The sequence below is a fragment of the Haemorhous mexicanus genome, chromosome 16 (genome assembly GCF_027477595.1).
Source record: "Haemorhous mexicanus isolate bHaeMex1 chromosome 16, bHaeMex1.pri, whole genome shotgun sequence".
NCBI classification, from domain to species: domain Eukaryota; kingdom Metazoa; phylum Chordata; class Aves; order Passeriformes; family Fringillidae; genus Haemorhous; species Haemorhous mexicanus.
The window spans coordinates 7,782,898-7,805,625 of record NC_082356.1 but is presented as its reverse complement, the minus strand read 5'-3'; the positions used below and the strand labels follow the sequence as shown (position 1 = coordinate 7,805,625).

The 22,728-nt window shown below is 49.4% G+C and overlaps 1 protein-coding gene across 1 annotated transcript; it reads left to right on the top strand.

Annotated features, from left to right (window-relative positions):
- The first annotated feature begins 7,523 nt into the window (after positions 1-7,523).
- On the top strand, positions 7,524-8,593 carry LOC132334780 (zinc finger protein 239-like). Its single transcript, XM_059860894.1, has one exon. It carries the CDS (start codon positions 7,535-7,537, stop codon positions 8,441-8,443), a length of 909 nt encoding a protein of 302 aa, XP_059716877.1. The 5' UTR covers positions 7,524-7,534; the 3' UTR covers positions 8,444-8,593.
- The last annotated feature ends 14,135 nt before the right edge of the window (positions 8,594-22,728 follow it).

The window sequence follows — 22,728 nt, the reverse complement described above, 5'->3', positions numbered from 1 at the left end:
GTGTTATTTCTTCTATTAACTCAGCTTTGCTTGCAGGCCAGCTGTCAAGCCCCGCCAAAGCAGCCACTCTGCCCATGGACAGCCCAAGAATCACATTTGCTGGAGCCATCAGACTCAGTCTGAGCTGTCCTTTCTCCAAGCTGCAAACAGAACCTGCCCCAGCCAGTGCCCTGCAAACAGGGAGGGTTCTGTCAAGCCAAGGAGAGTGCCCAGAGATTTGGGGTCTGTGAGTGCTGGCACAAGAGATCAGGCACAGGGAAACACCTGCAGGAGGAAAATCTCCAGGAAGACAGAAGATCAGGCAATGAGAGAAAACCAAACTCAGAAATGCTGTCGCAGGGAGAGATCAGAGATGTCCACAGGATCCCCTCCAGTGCAGCCCCTCCCTCTGAAAAAGCCCCCTCCCTCCTGTGCCCCGAGCAAAGCCTCTGCCCTCAGGGCCAGGGCTCCAAGGCGTGCAGCCCCTCCTGTGCAGGCAGAGCTGCAGCAGAGCTGTGGGGCAGCTCTGCAGCCCCGGGCCCAGTTCCCTCTGCAGGGCACAGGGCTGGGAGCAGCTGCCTGGCCCTGGGGGCTCTGGCAGGGGGCACAGCTGGCTCAGGGTGATGCTGTCCCCAGTGCCTGGCTCTGAGCAATGCTGTCAGTGCAGCCAGGGAAGGAGCTGCATCTCCCTTCATCCAATGCCATCATAGGAACATCTGGAAGTCTCCCTGAGATTTCAGCCCAAGCTGGGAACTTCAGTCCAGGGTACAAATCTGTCCTAGGGCATCTCAGAGTTATAAGATTGACAGGGAAAGGCAGAGGTGTTGTGACACTGAAAATGCTGCTGGGTTGGTGGAATGAGCAACGTGAGTCCTTGTCTACAAATGTGGAGCTGGGCTGTGGTGGATCCATCTGCTCTCAGCAGCACCTGGTCACTTTTTAAGGGAAAGGTTGGAAGGTGATGACCCTCCACCTGAGAAAGGTTAAATCCCAGAGAAACTCTGAACAGGTCAGAATGACAGACCATCTCCCCTCACTCTCCACTCACAACTTTGCCTCACAGAACTTGCTCTGTTCTCCCTGAGTGTAGCAGTGTTATAGGTTGACTATATGATGCTTTTATCCCCAGTTGTCTTGTTCTGTTTGTGCTGAATAATAAGTTTTGCACCTTTAAGACTTGTTCCAGAGAGTGAAGGAGAGAGAGAAGAAGCAGCAGTTTGTTTTCAGACACAACTCACTCCTCCACATTCCTGCTCCTGGACTGTGTTGTCTGCAGATAGACAGCGGGACAGAGCTCTCCTTTGCTTTTAGTTAGTTTAGCTAGGTGAGGCAAAGAAGTTCTCTAGACTGTGGTTTTTCCCTTTTCTTTGGCCCTGTTCACACCTGCTCTGGACTGAACACCAGCAGAGCACCGGCAGCTCCACCTGTGGCCCCCGGGCCGGGCCTGGGCCGCGGCATTTCCAGCACCGGAGGGGCTGAGCAGAGACTGAGTGAGCTGAACTGCAACCCAGGGGGGACTTGGTGAGTTTGTCATCTCTTTTGGAGCAGCAAAGAGTTTCATTGTTTATTATTGTTTAAGTTTTATTGTTTAATGAACAGGTTTTTCCACTTTTCTCCAAGGAGGTATTTTCTCCCGGACCGGTTGGGGGAGGGGCGACTGAATCTGCTTTCCTAGAGGAGCCCTTTGGGGGGTTCTCTCCCAAACTTGCCCTGAACCAGGACAGTGACAGTCTCCAGAATTTTGGGGGTTTTATTGGGGTATTTGGGGAATTTTATTGGATTTTTGGGAGCATTATTAGGATTCTTTGCAGGTCCAGGAATTTTGAGGAATTTTTTTTTTGTTCTTTGGTGGGATTTGCGGGGGGTTGGTGGGGTTTTTTTGGATGCTGCCAAGATTTCTTTGGGTCTTGGGGGGATTTTGTAGGACTTGTTGTTGTTTTGGGCATATTTTTGGGAGGATTGGTGGGGTTTAATTGGGATTTTTGGGGGGGTTGTTGGGATTTCAATAGATTTTGTGGGCTTCGATTGGGATTCTAGGGTGTTCTAATGTGATTCTGTGAGATTTAATTGGGATTTTGTGGGTTTTATTGGGATTTTCTGGGCTTTGAAGGAGATTTTAGTGCCTCTCAGCCCTTCCCCACAACTGGGGACAACTCCAAAGCCCCCTCAGACCACCCAAGGTCCCCCAAAATCCCCCCAAAATTACAATAAGATCTTCCAAAACCCCAGAGAATCCCACAAAATACCAGTGAAACCCACTCAAATTAAAAAATACTCCCAAAAACTTCAATAAATGCCCCAAAACAACCAACCCCCCACAAAACCCCCAAATCCACACCACCCCCAAAACTCAGTAATTGTCTCCAAAATAAAATCCCCCAAATTCCAAAACCCCCCAAATCCACACCACCCCCAAAACTCAGTAATTGTCTCCAAAAACCCCAATAATTCCCGCTAAACTCCCTATAAAATTCCCCAAAGCCCAAAAAAGCCACCCCCAAATCCCCAAAACCCTCCCAAAAAAGCCCCCCAAAATCCCCCCAGACTCACTGGGGCCGTCCTGGATCAGGGGGCACCGGCCGGTGGAACAGGAGCCACTTCAGGGGGCCCTCGGAGCTTTTTGGGGAGGGGGCACCATGGGAGACCCCCCCCCCCCCCAAAAACCGGTAAGGGGGGGACACCCTGCTGTGACCCCTCCCCCTGAAACCCCCAGACCCCGGTTCAGGGTGGGCCTGGGACCCCCCGGGACCCCCAAATCTCGCCCAGGACCCCTCCAGGAACCCCAAACCCCCCAGAGCCCCCCAGGGTTGGCCCAGGACCCCCTGAGAGCCCCCAGACCCCAATCGGGCCCAGCCCAGGATGTCCCCTGAGACTCCCCCAGACCCTTCCCAAGACCCCACCCAGGACCCTGCCAGGACCCTCCAGACCCCTCCCCAAACCTAACTCAGGTTCCCCCAGCCCCTCCCCAGACCCCCGCAGGACCTCTCCCCAAAGCCTTCCACACCCCCCAAAGCCCCTCCCCAAAACCTCCAAAACCCTCCCAGGACACCCTCAGGACCCCCCCAGAGCCCTCCCCAAACTCCCCCAGGACCATCCCAACACCCCCAGACCCTCCCAAGACCTTCCTACGACCCCTTCCCAAAACCCCCCCAGACCCGCCCATGTCCCCCCTCGAGACCCCTCTTAGGACCCATCCGCACCCCCAGGTCCCCACACAATGCCCCAGGACCCTCCCCAGACCCACCCAAAGCCCTGGACCCCTCCCCAAAGCCCCCCCAGACCCCCCAGGCCCCTCCCGCACCTGTCCCCAGCCCGGCGGGTCCCGGTGGCGGCGGGGAACGGGGCGCCGCTCAGGGCTCGCCTCTGATTGGCCGGAGCCGCGCAGGGAAGGCGGGCGTTACTGAGAGGAACCACGCCGTGATTGGTTTTTTGGGGACATGCAGCATGGTCATTGGTTGAATCGGGTTGAGGTGCGTCGCTATTGGCTGGGAGCCTGCCCACGCGGCGGAGGCGGGTGATTGTGAGGCGAAAGCAGCAGAGGAGAAGCTGAGGTGGGGTCGGGGGGGGAAACTGGGGGGGGGTTTGGGGCGGGTCTGAGGGGAAAGGGGGGATTTTTGGGGGCATTGACTGGAAATAGGGGGGTGTGCGGTGGGTTTGGGGGGAATGAAGGCGTGTGAGGGGGCTTTAGGGAGCTTTGGGGGAAGCTAGAGAGGGTCTGGAGCTTTCTCAGGTGGGTTTAGGGAGATCTGAGGGGAATTAGGAGGGTCTGAGGGGATTTTGAGAGGAACTGGGGTGTTGTGAGGGGATCTGGGAGGTTCTGAGGTGGGTCTGGGGGGAATTTGGGGGAGTCTGGGGAGATTAAGGGGTCTGAGGGGGATTTGGGGCAGTCTGATGGATTTGGGGGGGGTCTCAGGTGGGTCTGGGGTGAATTTTGGGGAAAACTGGGGGGAGTCTGAGGGTCCTGGGGAGGTTTTGGGGGTCTTGAAGAGTGGTTTTGGGTCTGGAGTGGTCCTGGGCCAACCTTGGGGGACTGTGGGGGACCTGGAGGAGATTTGGGGTCCCGGGGGGTCTCAGGCTCACCCTGAACCGGGGTCTGGGGGTTTCAGGGAGGGGGCACAGCACAGCAGGGGTTCCCCCTTCAGGTTTTTGGGGGGGTCTCCCATGGTGCCCCCTCCCCAAAAAGCTCCGAGGGCCCCCTGAAGTGGCTCCTGTTCCACCGGCCGGTGCCCCCTGATCCAGGACGGCCCCAGTGAGTCTGGGGGGATTTTGGGGGCTTTTTTAGGGGATTTTGGGAGGGTTTTGGGGATTTGGTGGAGGTTTTTGGGGAGAATTATTAGGTTTTGGGGGGATGTTGCATGATTTGGGGGGGTTTTGTGGATTTGTGGGATTTTGGATTTTGGGGGATTTTATTGGAGTTGTGGAGGGTTTCTTGGGGGGGATTTATTGAAATTTTCGAGAGTGTTTTTAAATTTCGGTGGGTTCCACTGGTATTTTGTGGGATTTGCGGGTGTTCAGAGGTTTTTTTGGGGATTTTTTGGGGATTTTGGAGGTTTTTAGTGGAATTTTGGGGGGGCTTTGCAGTTATCCCCAGCTGTGGGGAAGGGCTGAGAGGCACCAAAATCTCCTTAAAATCCCCAAAAGTCCCTATAAAACCCACGACATCCCAATTAACTCTCACAAAGTTCTGTTAGAACACCCTAGAATCCTGATAAACACCCACAAAATCCATTGAAATCCAAAATCCTCATTAAACCCCACAAATCCCTGCAAAAATGTCTGCAAAACCATAAAAAGTCCCACAAAATCCACCCCGAGACCCAAAGAAATCTTGGCAACACCCAAAAAACCCCACAAAAACCTCCCCAAATCCGAACAAAAAACTCCACAAAATTCCTTAAAAAACCTGAATCTCCAAAGGATCCCACTAAATGCCTCCACAATTCCAATAAACCCCCCCCAAATCCCCCAATAATCCAAATAAACCCCCTCAGAATTCCAGAGAATCTCACAAAACCCTCACAAAATCATAGTAAAAGCCCCAAAAGTACAAAAAACCTTAGAAGATTTCAATAAATCTCGAAACACCCCCCTCCCAAAAGGCCAATAGAATCCCCCAAAGTCCAAACCCACCAAAATCCACAAACCTCCCAAAATCCCCAACACCCCCCAAACTCAGTGATTCTCTCCAAAAACCCCAATAATTGCCCTAAACTCCCAACAAACTCCCCCAGCCCACTGGTATGAACCAGCTGTGCTCCACATGCTCCAGTTGCTCTCTTTCACCCTCACTTTTGTTCCAGTCACTCCCAGTATCTCCCAGTGTTCCCCAGTTCCCTCGTTCCCTCCAGCATGTTCCCAGTCACTCCCAGTATGATCCCATTTGCTCCCAAGCACTCCCAGTCACCCTCAGTTTAGTGGCACTCACTGCCAGTGTGATCCCAGTCACCTCCAGCATGATCCCTGTTCATCCCAGGATAAGCCCAGCAGTTTCCAAATGCCCACAGCATGCACCCAGTCACTCCCAGTCATTCCCAGTTGCTCCTAGCATGATCCCAGTTCCTCACAGCTGCTCCCAGTCACCCTCAGCACCATCCCAGTTATTCCCAGTACATCCCATTTGCCCCAACATGGTCTCATTTGCTCCCCACAGGCTCCTGCTCACTCCCAGTGTGATCTAGTCTCCATCAGTGTGATCACAGTCTGCCCTGGCAGTCTGATCCCAGTATTATATCAGTACAAACCCAGCACAGTCCCAGTCACTCCCAGTATGATCCCAGTACGATGTCAGCACAAACCCAGTACAGCCCCAGTCACTCCCAGCATGATCCCAGCATAATGTCAGCACAAACCCAATACAGTCCCAGTATGATCCTACTATGATCCCAGTATGATGTCCATACAAACCCAGTACAGTCCCAGTCACTCCCAGTATGATTCCAGTATGATGTCCATACAAACCCAGTACAGCCCCAGTCACTCCCAGTACCATCCCAGTCCAGCCCAGTCCCTGGCAGCGCTGCCACTGCTGGGATCCCCCAGCCCTGTGTGCGTTCCCCCCTCCCGGAGGTGCCGAGAGGAGCCCCAAGGGCTGGCAGTGCCCAGGCAGGGTCCCCAGCAAGGCCCAGTTTGGATGTGCAGCCCCCAGTTTTCCCAGTTTGCCTCTCCTTTGGCCCGGGCCGGGTTCCCCCCGCCCGCAGCGGCTGGGAGCAGCCGAGAGCCCCGCGCTGCCCATCCCGACCTGTCCCGGCTCCATCCCCGCTCCTGCTGCGGGAACGGGGCACCGAGGGTGTCGCTGCTGCTGGGGGAGGAGGAGGAGGGAGGGAAGGGGAGGGATGGAGGGGGAGAAGGAGGTGGGGTTAGGGAGGGGGAGGAGGGGGGGGGAGATGGAAGAGGAGGGATGAAGGCGGAGAGAGCAGTGAACGAAGGAGGGAAAGGAGGTGGGGTCAGGGAGGGCGAGGAGTAGGGATGGAAGGGGAGGGATGGAAGAGGAGAAGGAGGTGGAGATAAGACTGCGGAGGAGGACAAGGAGCGGGGATGGAAGGGGAGGAGCGGGAGGAAAAGGAGGGGCAAAGGCGGATCAAGGCTGGGCAGACGGAACCATGTGCTCGAGCCCTGCCTGGATTTGCAGCCCCCACCTGTGGGATCATCAACCGCCCCCCATCGCGCAGGTGGGCGGAGAGCGGGAGCTCGGTCCAGATATCCCGGGGGGATCCCTGGGTTGGGTTTTTTCGGGGGATGTTTGGAGAATGAAGAAGTCCAAGGCTTAGTGGAAAAGGCCCCTTGGGGGGACATCGGGGGGTGCCGTTGGTGGCTGCCGGCAGAGGCAGCCTGGAGGAGCAGAGCCCTGTGTCCCCCAGGAGCCCAAAGTGGGGAGCCCAGAGAGGGGGGAGCGCCGCCATTGGCGGGACCCTCAAGAGCTGGAGAGGGGCAGGGGGGACTCCTTGGAGCCCCTGCAGCCCAGAGCAGGGAATGAGGGGAGAAGGGAGCCCGGGAGCCTAAACAGCCCCGGCATCCCTAAATGGGGAGGGCAAAGAGGGGGGAGCTTTTGGGATTGCTGGGACTGCCAGCAGCCTGGGCAGGATGGGCAGTGAGGAGAAGGGGGACCCCCAATCCATGTGTGACCCCCAGCAGCTGGGACAGGGGGGAACCCCGAACACCAGAGGGACCAGGGACAGGGAACTCTTTGGAGGCTTTTTCAGGGCTGAATTTTGGTGTTTGGGAGGTTTTTCTGGAGCCCAGGTGGCCTGTGACTTGTAGAGATGGACTTGGGCAAAGGGACCTTCAAAATCCACGTGGTCATCCATTGTTTTACCCAAACCAGGATTTCCCATTGCAGCCCCTGGGAGGCAGTGAGGAAGAGGAAGGTGCCCCAGGACACTGAGGCAGGTGAGGAGGAAGTCAGTGCCCCTTTCCCCCTCTCTCCTGCTCCATTTCCCAGCCCAGCGCGGCCCCCAGCTGCAGGACAGCCCTGGGGGGATCTCCTTCCCCCTGCCTGTGGCACGGAGGCAAATCCCATCCTGTCCTTGTCCCTCCTCCTCCAGAGCAGGAGCTGAGCATGGAGAGCAGGGAGGACAAATCCCCGGGGCAGAACCTCGTGGAAGAGGCCGTTTTGAGCAGCTCCACAGCACAGGAATCCAACGGGGAGGAAAAGCCCCGGAGATCCTGCACGAGGAGGGGCTGCAAACGCAGATGGCGGGGATCTGAGGGGGAAAGAGCCAGCCTGGGCTGGGAAGGCGGCCAGAGATGGAGCCAGAGCTCAGAGCTGGTGCTCCATGAGCAGCTCCATGATGGGGAGAAGCCCCACACGTGTGAGGAGTGTGGGAAGATCTTCAGGTCGAACTCTGAGCTGATCAGGCACCAGAGGACCCACACTGGGGAACGGCCCTACGAGTGTGATCAATGCAGGAAGAGGTTTCAGACCAGCTCCAATCTCCTCAAGCACCAGCGCACTCACACAGAGGAGAGGCCCTTCCGCTGCCCCGACTGCGGGCAGGGCTTCAGGCAGAATGCCCATCTTGTCATGCACCGACACATCCACACTGGGGAGAGGCCCCACGAGTGTGAGGAATGTGGGAAGAGCTTCAGGCACAGCTCCAACCTGATCAGTCACCGGAGAACCCACACTGGGGAGAGGCCCTACGAGTGTGGGGAGTGTGGGAAGAGCTTCAGCCAGCATTCCAACCTGGTCATCCACCAAAAGATCCACACTGGGGAGAGGCCCTACGAGTGTTCTAAGTGTGGGAAGAGATTTCAGAGCAACTCCCTTCTTCTCCAGCACTATCAGATTCACAGAGAGGAGAGGCCCTTCCAGTGCCCTTACTGTGGGAAAGGATTCAAGCACAACTCCACCCTCATCACCCACCGGCGCATCCACACTGGGGAGAGGCCCTACGAGTGTCCCCAGTGTGGGAAGAGCTTCAGCTGGAGCTCTAACTTGACCCAACACCAACAGAGGCACCGGTAAGGGAAGCCCTGCGAGTGCCCCGAGTGCGGGAAGAGCTTCATGTGCTGCTCCAGCTCCATCCCCCACTGGAGGAGCCCCTTTGGGCACAGCCCTGGTCACCCACATTCCCTGTGATCCATGTTGGGAACACACCTGGCTGCTTCTCCTGTTTCTTTGGCCTTAATTTTCTTCTGATTCATCTTCACCCTTAAAACCACCATAAACATGGTTAAATAAATGAAATTGATCAAAGATATCTAAAGTCCCACCATTTCTCAGGTGTTTGAGGAGGAATTTAGGATTTGGGGACACATTCTGTGTGGAGTGTCCCTGTTGCTAAAAGGCAGGAATTTGATCTCATCCTTCTTGTGTTGCTAACAACTCCTCCCCTGGCCCAAACCCAAACTCCACCCCTGGCGTACCCTATAAAAACCCCATGGCCCTGCCTTTGCCCTGTTTTTTGGGGTCAGAAATGGATTCTGGAGCTCTCTGAAACCAGGACCCGTCTCGTTTGTTCCCAGCACCGGCAGCTGCAGCCTCCCTGGACACCATGAACTCTGGAGAATGGGGGCAGCCAGTGAGGACATGTCCTGGATTGCAAGATAAGTGTGTGTTGTGTTTGCCATCTGTCAGAGGTGGGGCAGTTATCTTCTGTGCATTAGGCAATTTAGCTCTTCCACAAGCAATCCTCCCTCCAGGAGATATCTGCTGTTAATGGGCCATTAATTTACAGGAGAGTGAACGTGTTTTTCACAGGCAGCTTCACAGAAACTGGAAAACGTGGGGGTTCCCAGGAGGGGGCACCCCTGATCCAGGGCATCGAGGCGCTGCCTGCAATCGTCCATAACCACCCCTAAGGGGCCTCCAGGGCTTCACCCTCCATGAGCTGCAACAGTCTGTGTCAGGAAAGGTGACAAGAGCCCGTAGAATGGTCCTTGTTGCAGGCAGATTAGCCACTTGTAGCTCTTCAAAACTCCCTCCTTTAAAAAAATGAAAAAACTGAAACCGTTCCTAAATGTGATAACCATGTTCACTCTCCTGTGAAAATGTAAAAAGTTTAATAAAGGACAGTGGGAGACCAGGACCATGGAGCAAAGGTTATTATGGCTGGGTGCATCTTGGCACTCAGCCAGGAGCACCCTGTTCCCTTTGGGGATCCCCCTGAAATGCCTTTTCCCTTACACCAACCTGTTGCATATTCATAGACCCTCATGCATATCCATAAACTACTTTACATATTCCAGGAATGATTTTACATGGCCCCTCCTTGGGTCTGCCTTTTCAGAGCATGTGTGTTTCTTGGCTGTGGTTTTGGCTCCTTCTCTTTATCACCTCCAGTTTTTGGGCCTTGGTCACTCTGTCTGCAGACAGGGAGTGCTGATAGTTGGCAGATCTGTGCAGGTGTCCTCATCCTGTGTGCATTGGATGTTATCCCATCCCAGCAGGAATTTTAACACAAGCAGCTATTTCATGAAGCTTAATTAACAACAGAAATAAAAGCTGTATCTTTACAACAAAGTTGCTTTAACATCACAGATATAAAATCCATTTTAATATTTGCTAAAAGCCACTATTAGAAGTTGTATCCATAACATTGCCCATATCTTTCCTTACCCTTTTGTTCCCAAGTGTGCAGCAAGGAGTGAAAACTGCCAGCATGGCACGGGGTTGCTGCCATCTCTCTGTCACCCCATGTCCCTTTCCTGTAAGAGCCTGAATGAGAGATGAGGGACTCCAGGCAGCTCTCCAAAATGCAGTTTATTGTATCCAAGATGTTACAGCAGTCCAGGGTCTGGTGACAGAGCCTGTGCCTCCAGCTGTCAGCTCCAGCTGCAGACAAGCCTGGGGACCCTTTAGCTTTGGTTATAGTGCATTATATACTCTGCTTTGCTGAGCATCTTAATACAGTAGAACCAATCATTACCTTTACTTTTATCTATAGCCTATCATAACTCCTGTAATTACCATATTCATATTACTATTCTCCAGTCACTAAAAGTTAGTACCTTACAGTTAAAGCTAGAAGTTGTTTTTCAGTTTTCTTGCAATGGAAAATTCTGAGACCTTTTTTCTATTTGCAATATTGACAGTCTTGTTTACCTATGGAATCTTTTTGCTTGGTAAAAACATCTTCTTGTTTGAGGTGGGTTTATCCTTTGCTCTAAGCCATAAAAACCCCTTGTAAGTAGCACACCCTTTGCCTTAGTTACCCAGTAAGACTGGCCCAGCACTTCTTTTCTTCTATATCAAAACTTGCTTTCATTTCTATTCCTTCTTCAGATTCTGCATTCAAAAATCTTTCTGTCATGCACACATATCTGTTAAAGTTTCTTGTCAAACTTTCATCCTTCCCAACACTCTGTGCCACCCTGTCTCTCTTTTCCTGAGGGCAGAACAAGGGACAGAATCCATCCAGAGGTGACACAGGAGCGCTGCTGTCCTCTCTCCATTCTGTGTCCTCCTCCCCCCCATCTTTCCATGTTCCCCTTCACTGCCTGTCACTGCTGAGTCAGAAATGACACGGATAAATGAGTGACACACTCCATGCATCTTCAGAAGGCCAATAATCATCTTTATTAGGAAACCCATTTTTTTGTACTCAATCCCAATACAGGTGGACCTGATTGGTTATTTTACATTTCACATGATTGGCTAATTAAGAAAACACCCCTTGGGGGTAAACAATCCATGAGGAAAACAATTGTCACAAACACGATCTGCGAGGTTGTTCAGGATTCTTCAGCTCCCTAATGTTTCCCAGACGGATCCATGGGAAATCTTACCTGGATTGTGTATCCACACCTACCAGGGAAGGTGACGGCCGCGCCGTCCCGGGCCCTCCCTCTAGAAATGGCGTTTACCACGCTGTTTAAGGTTCCCCTTTTTTCTTGCCCAAGTCCTTCTTTTCCTGTCCCCAACCTCCACTTCCCCCCTGCTGTTGGAATCCAGGGCACAGGGAATGTCTCCCTGCCTGTCCTGAGAAGTCCTGATCCCCAAGAGATCACTGCTTTTAACTTTTGTCCATGGAGAAAGCTTCCAAGACTTTGGGATGAATTGGAATCTACGAGTGTGTGAAATAGAGATTAGTGTAGTTTATCACAGGGTGAAAAACTGAGAGCTTTGGGGTTTTAGTATGAGGGTGGATAGAAGACAAGACAGAGGATTTTGGGCGTTGCCTGATCTCCTTCTCGTTCTTCATCTCCTCCATTTTCTGCTGTGTTGGGAGCACAGGGTGATTGGTTGGAAAGAGCTGCAATGCAGATGCTGAGTGGCAGACAAAGAATTAGTTACTGGTAGAAAGGTAGAAATAAAATGCATTCTAAGAGTTAATTAGGCAAAATGATTTTAAAAGACCTTGAACCTGTGTGTCCTATGACTTTTGGTGCCTTCTCTTTGTACGCTAAGTCTGGTGTGCAGACGGCGTGCTGAACTTTTGGTAAGAGAAAAATGAACAACAGCCTGAAGACTGAAAAAACCAAAGGTCCCGTTTGTTTCTCAATCCTGGCACAGAACTTTTTAGGGGTGTCCCCATCAGGGGATCCTCAGGGGGGGTTCACACCTCCCTCCTTCCCCCCCTTCCTGCCCCGCTGCTCAGCCCCGCTCCAAGCCCTGCACCCGGGGCCCTCGCCACTTCACAAAAGGAACCAAAATTACCCCAAATCCACGCAAAATTACCTCAGAACCCATCCTGAGGGGCTCTGCGGGAAATTTGAGGGGAGTTTTGAGGGGATTTGGGAAGATTTTGGCTGGGTTTGAATCCTTCACCCGCTTGGGCATCCACAAGGTACTAAAACCACCCAAAATTTCCTCCAAATTAACCCAAAATCCACAAAAAGTCGACCCAACAACCAGGCGGTTGGGGGGAAAATTTGTGGGGTTTTGAGATTTAGGGGGATTTTGTCTGGGTTTGAATCCTATGTCAAATTTTGTGTCCAGGAGGTACCAAAACCACCCCAAATCCACCCAGAATTGACCCAAAATTACCTGAAATTCACCCAAAATTACCTCCAAATCCATCCTGAGGGGGTTTGGGGTAGATTTGGAGGGATTTTAGGGGGGCATTTAGAGTGGATTTGAATCCTATGCCCACTTCAGCATCCACAAAGTACCAAAATCCCCCAAATCCATCCAAAATTACCTGAAATGAATGAAAAATTCATCCTGAGGGGGTTGGGGGGAGGTTTGGTGGGGGGGGTTTAGGGGTTTTGGGGGGGATTTAAGGGGGCTTTTTGGCAGTCATCATCAGCTGAGACCAAACCCTAAAGACTGTGCCCCTCGTGAAGAGGAGATCAAAGAACTGCTCCCCTTCTGAGGAGGAGATCAAAAGCCAGAGGAGACTGAGCTATTAACTCATTAGGTTAAAACGTATTCATTTAATCAAGTATCATCATTTCTGTTATTTTATCCTTTGTGATTAAGTCTCAAATGCTTTCCTATTCCTTGTTAATTTAGCTGAATGATATTCATTTTGGTTTTGTAAACTATTAAGTCATATTCTTCATGTTATATATGGGGTCCCATATGTCTAATTCAATAAACCACAAACTTAAAATTTAGCAGCAGTTTTAACTGAGATAAAACAATACAATCAAATAGAATCCAGTAGTTACAAAAAGAAATTTGGCAGTGGTTTGGATAAAGCATAACCAAAACTGCTCAGGGTACGGAGAGGGCTTCCCACCCTGCCTCACGTGCAAAAGGTAAAAGGATCCAAACTCAACTTATGTACTGTGGGCTAATACATATTCATCAATATTTTCCTGTAAATCTCCTTCTGTTTCTGATTCTTGAAATCAACATCACCACACTCACAGCACATGCTCCCACTGTGGCTAAGGGGGCTTCTGGCTCTCTGGGGCTCTCCTTGGAGGAAGGCCAACAGTCTTCCTCACTGTCCGCTGAATAACCTGGCAGGCTGTGCATGTGCCCCAAGTCCTGTGTTATGTAAGTAAGCACTATGCTCCAATTAAGCCTTATTATTTTATAGATAAGAACACTGTTTTATGCTCCCTGTCTGGAATTATCCCAATGTTATTCATGTCATGGCCGATCCTGTCCTGGGAGTTGTCTTAACTTCGTCTTGATGCCAATTCTGACTTGGGAGTCTTCCTAACTTTTGTTCATCAAGGCCAATTCCAATCTCCTGTATCCTGTTTCCCACATGTATCATCTACAAAGAAACCCATCTGCTTCATACTATGAATCACATATACCTTTCCAATTTTCTTCCCAAAATATTGATATAATTACAATTTTGTTAGCACAAACCACATCCATTTATCACAATTTCCCCCATCTTCTCTTTGGATAATATTAATTCATGCTTTTTATTAAAGACTGAATTTTGGTATCTTCTACATCCCACATATCCAGGTTTTCACACTCCCTCATTTCTCTTTTTGATCAAATTTGATACATGGTATTTTACCTATGCAGGAAATAAAACATGGTATAAACCACAATAGAGTCCAGCTGGTATAAACCACCCGATTTTGTTAGCACAAATCATATCTATTTATCACAACAGGCCAAAAGCTTGGAAATGGATGAAAGAAATGCTCCGATGACGACGGTAACAAAAAAAAAACCCAAAATAATTTATCTTTGACAGCAAATGAACACCCTCCGCCCTCCAGCCCCCCGAGCCTGGCAGGCCAAGCGGTGCCGTTCCCATGGCATGAGGTGCTGGCAGCCTGCGGAGAGAAACCAGAGAGCCACGGTCAGTCACAGCAGGCTCCTGTCCCCCTGTCCTGCCATGGCCTGTGCCCGGGCCAGGCTGCTGGCTGTGCTCAGAGCCCAAACCTCCAGTCCTAGTCTCTGTTTTTAGAGAAGGGCAGCATGGCAGGCCATGTTCCACCTCCTCCGCCTAATCACAGCACAGCAACTCCTCAGCAGCTGCAAGAGCGGGATGCCCGTGTGCCCGCTGCCGCCTGCCCAGAGCCCTTCTGCCAGCTGAGCTATGGAGCTGGGTGCCCACCTCTGGAGAGCTGCTGCCAGGAGAGGAGCCGATCCTGCACCAGGTCCTCATCCTTCTGGAAGGGGCTGTCCCTGCAGACCGTGGCCCCTGGGGTAGTGCTGCCACTGGACGTGCTCCACAGACGCTGCAGGCGCTTCCCCCTCCAGTCTGGGCACCAGGTGAAATCCTCCTGGGAAAAAGAGAGAACAATTGCATGGAAGTCAATTCAAAACAAGACCTGGAAACAAGAAAAAGCACAAAACCTGTCACCATTCCACAGGCCTGAGGAGGGTCTGACCACTCAATGAAAGAATTAAACCAGCCCAAGGGTGGGGAAAATCCCCACCTTTCCTCCCGTAAACGCACCCCCCATCCACACGGATGGATGCTTTTGTCAGGCTGGCTGCCCCTGCCTCAGCCCGTGCCAGCCTGGCTGGCAGAAGCTGTCAGCAAGGCCAGCAGCCGGCTCCCCTTCCACAACTGCAAGCAAGGGATGTTGTTTCATATATAAATTTGTGTATGATTTTAACCTAATCATTGTAGTACACATTACTAGTCTCCCTAAAATAGTATATAAGTGCTTGTATCCCACAATAAAATCAGATTCTGATCCCCGAGTCAGTCTCCCCGTCTCTCTCCATCGCCGACACTTCCCTGATAAAGAACTGTTATTCCTGCCCCCATGTTGTTACCTGAGAGCCCCCTTTAATTTCAAATTTTTAGCAATTGAGAAGGAAGGGGTTTCCATTTTTCCATTTCAAGAAAGGCTCCTGCCTTCCTTAGCAAACACCTGTCTTTCCAAACCAAGACACAGGAGCCACCTGTATTATACATGGAAATACTTCACACGAAAAATAACAAGAGCCTCAAAAAGGCAAAACAGCTTGGTAATTTGTAGAAAGTAACTCTGATCAAAAATAAAATGTGTGAATAGATTGGTCTAAAGATGACATTCACAATTTTCCTGGTGACATTGTGCACTGTACTGTAGCAGGGGACAGCCACTGGACATAGCCAGCAGGATAACTGGATATGCTTTTCAAACTTATTCTTAGTATTCATTGAATTATTCATTGAATTCTCATCCTTCTGTACACTTCAGCTCTGTTGTAAACTTCAGAGACATTTTTTCACAAGCTTCTAACAAGTTACTCTGGATCCATAATTCCTGAGACCAAATGGAGTCCAAATGCCAAGTGGGATTACTCTTTTCAAAGCCTGGAGTCACACAGAATGGAGCAGCACTTAAATCATCCTGTGCATCCCATACACATAACAGTCCAGTCACTGACCATCTGCAATAATTTTTTTTACTTTTGCTACAAATTACCTTCAAGAATAAGCTACAAATAATATCTTGATCTGGTTTAAATTCAGGGATTGCACTGCAATTGCCCAAAAAAATTCTAAGGGAACCTAGTGCTGTTGCAGTAATACAAGAGAACTGTAAGTGTGTATTACTAGTTGTTATTCATAATAGGCAAAAATGGCTCAGATCAGCTTTGCAAAGTAAGAAACAAATCATGGAGAGTTGAAATGATGGAGCTGGGACAGTGTAGCCAGTCTGCTTTTTGTGAGAGATGCTCTTAAGCAGTGGCAGTAGTAATGTACTCATCTCCTGTAACTTTGCTCCTTGTGATCTACTTTCCCCCTCTGCAATTTTTTCTGCTCTTTTTTTTTCTTTATTTTTTTCAGCTGAGTACCAAAAGGAAACACAGAACTGCAATGTTGCTACCAAAATAATAGATTTTTTTTTTCAAAATAAAAAATACTAACAGCTTTTAGAAAACACATCAGAAGTGTTGGAAAGTATAAACAATACAAGATATTGAACAGGATTTTTACATAATACTACATCAGCCAAACAAATGGATAGTAAGACTTGAGGAACAAGGATGTAATTAAAGTTTTATTAAAACGCTTCTTTTGTTCTGTGTGTGGTAACTGTCATCACTCTGATGTAAATACTTCACCATCTATTAAAATTTTCCTAGGCTGTATTATTTTGCAATCAGCTATGATTTTTTAAATTTCTCTTGTACCCATCACTGAATTATCTGAGCACAATCTCCAAACAAGACAAATGGTAAAGTAGCAAAGGGCTGCAATAACTGAGCAGCCAACAGGATAAGCCACATTGGCATCTCTTGGCTCTGCCAAATCCTCTGTGAGTGCTTTCGTTTCTTTTCCACTTTGGTTTAAAATGCAACACAATTTCATTACTTCTGATGGCTCACCTCTGAAAGAAAAAGGCAGTAGCTGTTTTTGGTAGGGTAAGTTGCATTTGCAAATTGGCTCACCTCCTTGGCAGCAGAACTGCATTTTTTCTTATCAAAGCTGCTCCTCAGCTTGAGTGGGGAGAAGGCGCAAAAGGATGAGAGAGGCTGGTGGAGCTCTGATGGTCTGAGGATGCAATGGTGCAAAGAGCTGGAAGGTGAAATACCTTTTCTTGAGTTCAGGGTCATTAGGGAAAGGGAGTGTGTGCCGAAAAGCTCAGCTCTGTCAGCCATATTCACCGAGTAAAAGGCTTTTTTCCTGCACTTGTGTGTGTGGCCAATGCCAAGGGATGGCAGCTCTTTCTGTTGTGGGGGCATTGCAGCCTCCAACTGCAGAGTATGCAAACAGAGCTGCATTGAAATGTGTTTTCCAGGGCTCAGTGTTGGGGCTGGTCCTGGTTAACTTCTTTATTGCCTGGTTAACTTTTTTATTGATGATCTGGAGATGGAGATTGAGAGCACCCTCAGTAAATTTGCAGATGCCCAGTTGGGTGGGAGTGTGGATCTGCTGGAGGACGGGAAGGCTCTGCAGTGAGACTTGGACAGACTGGATCAATGGGCCAAGGACAAGGCCATTGAGGTTCCACAAGGCCAAGTGCCACATCCTGCAGGTCACCAGCCGCCTCAGTGTGAGCCAGAGTGTGCCCAAGGGGGCAAGAGGCCAATGGCACCTGGCCTGGATCAGCAGCAGTGTCGGCAGCGGGACCAGGGCAGTGCCTGCCCCTCTGTGCTGGGCACTGCTGAGGCCACAGCTCGAGGGCTGTGTCAGCTCTGGGCCCCTTGGGAAAAAGGACATTGAGGGGCTGAGTGTGTCCAGAGAAGGGCAGCAAGGCTCACAAAGGCTCTAGAAAACATGTCCCATGAGGAGTAGCTGAGGGAGCTGGGTTTGTTCAGTCTGGAGAAGAGGCTCAGGAGGGACCTCACCGCTCTCTCCAACTCCCTGACAGGAGCGTGCACTGAGGGGGGGCTGCTCTCTTCTGCTGGGCCTGCACTGAGAGCCAGAGGAAGTGGCCTCACGTTGAGAGGAAATTCAGGTTAGACTTTAGAAAAAAAATTCCACTGCTCAGGTGTTCAGGCCTGGGAATATGTTGGCCAGAGAGGTGGTGCACTTGCCATTCCTGGAGGTGTTAAAGAGACCTCTGGATCTGACACTGGCAAATGGTTTAGTGGTCTGTGTTTGAAGTGTCAGAGCTGGGCTGACGTTGAACTGATGCTCTTCAAGATCTCTTTCACCTCTGACGGTTCTACAATTCCAAGCGCTTCCCGCCTGGCTGAGGGGAAGGCTCAGGGCTGTCCCGAGTCCGAGGGCGGCCGTGCCCTGACGCGCTGGGGCGGCGCTGTGGCTGCGGCGTCTCCTGAGGGGCCGGGCCGGGCTCTGCCCTCAGCTCCGCGAGATCCCAGATCAGCCCGGCGGGGCCTCCGCTGTCCTTCAGCCCGCAGATCCCACCCCTCAGCCCGGCGATCCCACCCCTCAGCCCGCAGATCCCACCCCTCAGCCCGCAGATCCCACCCCTCAGCCCGCAGTTCCCACCCCTCAGCCGGACAGCGCTCGGCAGCGGGCACCCGCCTCGCCTCGGGGTCTGCCCGGAGACACCCGCGCCACTGGATCACAGGTACCCGAGCCGTGCCCCATTTCCCCCCTCGGGACTCCCCAGCCTTCCCACAGAAGGCTGCTGTTTCATCTTTAGACTGTTGCCTTCCAACCCCCACCCCCCCACCCCGCTCTTATTTTAAATATGTATATGTTCTTTCCCTTTTATATTTGGGCTGATCTGGAGTGCTTGCTAAGGCTTCAGAGTGGAGCTCTGATAAAGAGCTGTAAATCACTCACGGCCCATCTGAGGGAGGAGGGTGTGAGGGAGCTGAAATAGGCCAGGAGAGCCCCAAGTCCTGTTCCACAGCGCAGCGTCCTCACGGCCTCAGCTGCTGCTGTGGGGTTTGGTTTCCACAGGGCGCCAACAACCCGCACTTCTCCCCTCTGGCCTTTGCTCCCTGGGTTTCGAAGGATAAGTCCTGCCCAGGCTGGCTGGTCTGCTCACCGTGCCAGCCATGTGCTCTGGTGCTGCTGAGCACACACATTGACAGATCTGCACTTCTCCAGGAGTGGTTTCTGAGATTTAAAGCAATGTTACTGGGTTGTTTTCCATAACTGATGGAGAAGAATTTTAGATGCAACATTTGCCAGCTGTTTGTTGAAGCAAATCTAGTTGTTTGTCTTTCCACCTTGCTCTGTGATGCAACAACCGAGGTGAGCTATTTGAATCTAATTAATGTAGGCTGGTTTATAAATACTATTTTGCGTACCTCCTGTAGGTTGCAAAAGTCAAAAAGATGCAGGTAAAGGTCAAGATGTGTCCTTGTATACATCCAGTTTTAAACCCCTTGTGCTTCTTATATTGCATAATTGTATAAACATGTATTAAATGAAACTCTTCTGAAAAGCAATTAGCTCCAGAGCGAACTCATTTTTACAGCCTTCCTTTTGTTTGGGTGGGTTGTGTTTTTTCTTAGGCTGGCAGGGTGGTGGCAGTAGGACAAAAAGAGGTGAGGAAGGCTGGCAAGCTATTCCTTGTTGTGGCAGGGTTGGATTTGCAGGAAAATGAAATGCATGTCTGTTATCACTTCTGAAAGGCTGCAGGGAGATGACCTCTCTCAATTCTCCTCTCTAAGGGAAGCAGCAAAGGAATGGGGCAATCAGTAACTCCCAAGAGAAAGCAGGGCTGGCTGCTTTCAATGGATGGATGCACAGTGATGACAAGGATTCTGCTTTGAGCCTTGCTCCACTTGGAGAAGGAAAATGAATCCATTCTTAAGCTGCATTTGCCGCTGATTTAAAGTTTCTGCCTGGAGCGAAGTAATTTTTGGAGAAATTGTAAGAGGTTACTGTGATGCTTGCATCAACCTTCTCTGTTTGGGACTTGGGGCGTGTTTGAGGGAGCATCTTTGTGCCTCCAAAGCTGAATGTCACTCTGCTGCTCTGCTCTGAGAGGCTGCCCCGTGGGGTTTGTGAAGAAGCAATGCTGTGGGGTTTGGTGGGTTGCATGGTTCATGGAATGTGGCAATGTCTTTGGGGAATTTCAGTGGGTTCTCACTGTAAGGAACATGTCTCTGTGCTCACTGCCCTTGGTTTGATCAGTGCTGCCAGAACAATGCTGATGGTTTGGTGGCTCCTTGAGCAGCAGGAGGCCGAGTGTTTTAGAGTGTTCACCCCCTAAGTAACATGACTTGGTCTTAGTGCCAGTTGTTGGCTGATGGCAAAGGTGGCCACTCTTGTAAGGAAAGTTGGATCAGCTTTGTTGTGATCAGTGACACAGAGCAGGGGATGTTCTTTACTGACAGTGCCCCTCAGGGGTAACATGGAATGACCTGATTTCTGCAGAATGTCCACTCTCAAAAGATGATCACCTGTTAGTTACAAATGCAGGGCTGTCATAAAAGACTGTATTTCCAAGGGAAAACTCTGCCATGTAAGAATGCATTCAACCGTGTGTGTGTGAGATGACAAAGTAAAAGCAGAAAACTAGGAAAAGTGCATTTTAGAAAAATGATGTTGTTTCTACTGCATATATTATAAACACTGCTAATATGAACAGAACTGAAAAAACTTTTTCCTTGCTGTTGTAGAACAAGAACAGAGATTTAAAAAAAAGGAACACTCAAAAGGTGCAGATAAGTCAGTGTGGTAAGATATCTAATATAATTTGTCATTATAATCTGCATCAATTTTACAATGTTTTAGTAGACTCTGATAGGCCTGTTGTGGGGTGGTGAGCAGTTGGGAGAACATGTTTTTTCCTAATTTCCACATTTTGGATACTGTATTGGCTATGCAAAGGGTAAATCCAATGTCAAACCTGCACACATAGTAAAACACACCATTACGAAGTCACATTTTTTGGTTTTAATTTGCTAATATTTATCCACATTTTTATTGTATTTTAACTTCTTTAAGAACCCTCAGACCTTGTAATGGTTTACTGTTAACAATACCTTCTGTCACTGTTAGAAATAATTATCATCTAAGTCTTTTAATGATACCCCAAAGACTAAGAAGCAGATTTTCCAAGTCTGTTTTCCCACCCAGGGTTGTGTGTAGGTGCCCAGAGAATATTTTGTGTTCTGTTTCCAACCACGTGACTGAGGGCTCTGCTGCTGTGCTGCATGGTTTATGTCTCCTGTACCTCAGTACCACGGAGCAGCTTTGTGTTCTTGGGCTCTTTCCTTACTACTCCACAGATTTTCAACTGCACCCTGAATTTTATTTGCACTCTGAATACTTTAATGGCTCTGTATTATTTACACTTAATGCACCTTGCAATTGTGAATTTAATATTTAGTGGTTTACATCAGACTTACTAGGAGTTACTAGTAATGAAAGGCCAGAAATATTAAAAGGAAGCTGTTACTCTGCAAAGGAACTCATGCTCAAATAACAAAGGATGGACAGAAATATTTCTAGGTTTGTTGTTTGTGGCTGAATAGAAGTGATGTAGCTCCATTTTGGCTCACTTCCCCCCCTGTTTTAAAATACACCTACATACTACATTTTGACAGGTTTATTCTAATACTGACTAGATTAATAGAGAGAAAAGATAACAATTTTAATGAAGCTTTTTGTGTTTGCTCCTAGATATGAAAACAGATCTGACCTTACTGCTGGAATGCCTTAAATCTCAGTTGGACTGCCCTCTGTCTCAGCAGGAGGCTGTGGTCACTGTCTATTCCATTTGCCAACAAAACAGTAAGAAAGGCTTTTCCTTAGAAACAATGCAGGCATTTATGTTCCCCATATATGCCAAGGAACTGGTGGGCACTGTGAAAATGTCTAAAGGACATAAGGCTTGAGATGTTGGAAAATCTTAGAAGCCTTTCATTTTGCAGAGAAACAAGCAAAATTTTCTGTTCTTTTTTCCTCTTGTAGGTGAAGCGAGCGAATATTTGGAGGAATTGGTGGTTTGATGTTTAGAAATGACCTTGCCAAGTCGAGTGCTCATTGCATCGTAAAGGAAGCAGCTTTATTTACATTGGGGATTATTCTAGAAAGTAATGGCAATAAAAATAACACTGTTTGTATTTCTGAGTGCGCTCTGGCCCCCTGTCATTACTTGTGCTCCTGCTTTGTCTCCATTTTCTTTTGGTCTCACAAAATGAGACTACAAGATTGTCAGTTGGAGCAAGGGCAGGGAAGGTGCCCCAGTTGCCCTGTCCATCCCCAGATTTGATCTGTGCCTTGCTGACTTGTGCACACAGGGTGTCTTTAAGTTACCAGACAGCTGCACTCCCCCTGTCCCTTAGCAGCAAGTGTTCAGTGACTCCTGGATTGTTCCAAAGCTTGCCAGGGTCCTGCTTGGTGTAGAACTCACTGCAGGGGGAAGCCCTCAGGCACTTCATAGTCCTGCCCTGTCTCTGCTCCCCACATAGTGACCACAACTGAAACTTTATAATTTAGGATGATGAGTAGCTTACTTTAGGACTTAATGGTTTTCACTTTTTGTTTTCAGTGTCTTGTCAGCAGACTTTGTGTACTTCTGCATTGCTTGAAAAACTCATTTTATTTTGAATTAAAAAGGATTCTGATGTGAACTTGAAAAGAATGTCTGTTTCTGTCATCTTAGTACTGGTGTCAAATTATGGTAAGTTGGGTTTTTTTCTGTGTTACGACAACACTCCTTTTCTGTTTGCCAATCTGCAGTCCAAACTTTGGAACATGCAATAAGCAATGTTTTGGTGAAGTGAATTTATAAAGATGAATGTTTGCATGTAACCGAACCTGAATTGTCGAAGTAGGTCATTGCTCACTTGGATTTCCTTAAACAGCAGAACATGGTTTAGTTCTAAAAAGAGAGTTTGCAAATGCAAACCCATAGTTTCTGAGAGTGTCTAGAAAGACAGAGACATGGAAAGGTTATTTACCAATATGTTGATATGATTTTGTATTTCCTTCTGGGGAGGATATGTGCTTAGGAAAGGGAATGTATGTATGTAAATTCAACTTGCTGTTAGGATTTTGTCTGCAGTTGCATTTGTCTCTGGAGTCTTGTGTGTGTTCTCTTTTAGAAAATGGGCAAACCCAT